The 2,697-nt window shown below is 52.0% G+C and overlaps 1 protein-coding gene across 1 annotated transcript in view; it reads right to left on the bottom strand.

Annotated features, from left to right (window-relative positions):
• Positions 1-2,697, bottom strand: part of ACSBG2 (acyl-CoA synthetase bubblegum family member 2) — a 19,274-nt gene that overhangs the window by 4,655 nt on the left and 11,922 nt on the right. The window contains exons 12-13 of the mRNA XM_010005581.1: positions 1,812-1,951; positions 375-621 (exon numbers count right to left, since the gene is read on the bottom strand). Of these exons, the coding sequence (XP_010003883.1) occupies positions 375-621; positions 1,812-1,951 (387 nt within the window). The remainder of the gene's footprint in view (positions 1-374; positions 622-1,811; positions 1,952-2,697) is intronic.

Below are 2,697 nucleotides of genomic sequence, written 5' to 3' on the forward strand. Positions count from 1 at the left end.
GAAGGGCAGGTTGGATGGGGCTTGGAGCAACCTGGGCTGGTGGGAGGTGGCCCTACCTGTGCAGGGGGGTTGGAACTGGATGATCTTGAAGGTCCCTTCCAACCTTCACCATCCTGGGATTCCATGATTCAAAACTACATGGAAAAGCCACAGGAAGGAAGGGCCAGGGGTAGCTCTATGCATTGGGTTCCTGGTTGGGTCTGTTCATCATCCAAGGAGGGGCTGAGGGGGGGATTCCATGATTCAAAACTACATGGAAAAGCCACAGGAAGGAAGGGCCAGGGGTAGCTCTATGCATTGGGTTCCTGGTTGGGTCTGTTCATCATCCAAGGAGGGGCTGAGGGGGTGACCCCAGTGTCCCACCCAGCACTCACCAAGCTCCCCACCAGTGAGAGAAAAGTCCTTTTCCAGAATAATCCATTTCTGGACTTTCTGTGCATTGGAAACAGCTCCCTCGTTGACTGTTGAAATCCCCTTCTGGATGGCGGCGTAAACAGCCTTGTCTTTGGTGCTGATGATCTCGGAGACTCTGGTTGCCTGGCTGCCCAGCTTCTGGCAGAACTCAACAGCTTCTGGAGTGAGATCATCTTCTGGCTCCCCAGTCTCTACATCTACATTGCACTGCAAGACAATTCACACCAGGTAATGAAACGCTTGATTCCCCCTCATGCTAACGAGCCCCACAGCCCAGGGGAAGCTGCCCCATCCCCTTCCCCAGCCCACCCCTTCCCCTTCTCCACCCCAGTTCATCAATAACCTTCCTGATGGAAACCAATTTGCTTCAAATGAAAACACACTGAGACAAAATGCAGATGAATCCCCTCAGATCCCCACATATTCAAGGAGCACCTGGGGTACAGAGCTTGTCTGCCAAGCTCCTCCTGTGCTGTCCCAAGTTGATCCCGTTTTTTCTGGACCTTTTTCTCTGAGCCACAGTTGATTTCCCTGCATCCCACAGCTGTGGAAAAGTCTGGTGGAAGCCACAACACGTGGCACCCAACCAAGACAAAGACAAGGGAGGATGGATGAAAACTGGGAGAGGGGAGATTGAGGTGAGACATGAGGAGGGAATTGTGGAGTGTGAGGGTGGTGAGAGCCTGGCCCAGGTTGCCCAGGGAAGCTGTGGCTGCCCCATCCCTGGCAGTGTTGAAGGGCAGGTTGGATGGGGCTTGGAGCAACCTGGGCTGGTGGGAGGTGTCCCTGCCCATGCAGGGGGTGGGACTGGATGATCTTTAAGGTCTCTTCAGACCCAAACTACTCTGTGATTCTCTGAAGAAAAGCTCAGCACCACAGCCTCCAGGGCTTGGCTCAGCATCTCCTGCCCAAGCGCAAGGAACTTGGATCTCAGTTTTGCAAACAAGAAATTACCACAATCCTGAGAAACCACCAGCCTGGAAGGGATCTGGGCAGAGCTGAGCCCAGGCCCCACAGATGCAGAACTGCAGAGATTCAAGCGAGTGCCTTAAAATCACTGGCAGGTCCTTCCTGACCCAGCTGCTCTGAGAGACACAGAGAATGGGTCAGAGAAGCATGAGAGTTTCTTTTTTTCAGTCTCATTTTTAGGTCTTCTGCTTCCTTCTGCCCTGTGTGGTGCAGAGGGAACCAGCTGCCCTGCACAGCAGAAGGACCTGCTGAGCTGATCAAATGGCAATGCTCATTTTTCAGACAGTTACAACACATCATGCTCCTCAGGGCCTCCTGTCTCCAGAAGACAATGTAAATGATCTTGGAACACGGTGTAACAATTATTTCCTCACTGGAATCAAACACATTCAGTGACTCAGGTGGGTTCCCAACCTCTTTTCCATTACCTTTAGTGTCAGGAGCATAGAAAGGAATTTTGCTTTGTCCCCAACCAACATGGCATTGCTGATGATGGGAACAGCATCTTTCACAGCATCCTCGATTGGAACAGGAGGAACATTCTCACCTCCTGCAGTGATGATGAGCTCTGGAAAACAGGAAAACCCCAAGGAATGCTTAGAGCTTCTTCCCCTTCCTTCACCACCTGACATGACTTCATAGCACTTCCCTGTCTAGTGGATCAAACTGGGAATCTGTCTCCCAACATCTGGAGAAGGCAGCAAACCAGGAGGGCCCCAGTCAGGCAAGGAGAGATGAGACTGGGCTATGCCCACAGCCTTGCAAAAGCTGCTCTGGTGCTCCAGGGAGGTTTGGGAAGATGAGGTGCAACCTAAAAGAGCCTCAGTACCTGCCACAGTTACCTTGGAGTCTGAGACATGTGAGTTGGCAGCCCAGTTGTTCAGGAACTCCAGTTTGCTGAGGCAAAGAAGAGCTGCTGAAGTTCAGCAATGTCCTGCAGAGCAGGCCCTGCCTTTCTTGCCTGGCTTTTACAGATGTCTCAAGGAGCCACTTTGTGTGACCATTTCTCTCTTCTCAATGACTGAAAGTCTGACATGACACTGGATTTGTTTGGGGTTGGTCAGAGTGGGTGTCCCAAGAGCTGCGTGGCCACTTTTGCAGCAGTTAAGCTGTTGTTTCTCTCAGAGGTTCCCTAGCAAAGCCAGCTGAGACTGGAGGGAGCTGGACAGACCTGCCTATGTAGGACAAGCCCACAAAGCATCAAGTCATGCTTCTGCAAGCAGAGGATTTGTTCCCTGCTCTGCAAACACACTGTGGTTTCAGAGGTCACCCTGCTCCTCCCACGTCACATGCTCAGTGGCAGAAAAAACTTCA

The sequence above is a fragment of the Chaetura pelagica genome, unplaced genomic scaffold, assembly GCF_000747805.2.
Source record: "Chaetura pelagica isolate M959 unplaced genomic scaffold, ChaPel_1.0 scaffold741, whole genome shotgun sequence".
Classification (NCBI taxonomy): domain Eukaryota; kingdom Metazoa; phylum Chordata; class Aves; order Apodiformes; family Apodidae; genus Chaetura; species Chaetura pelagica.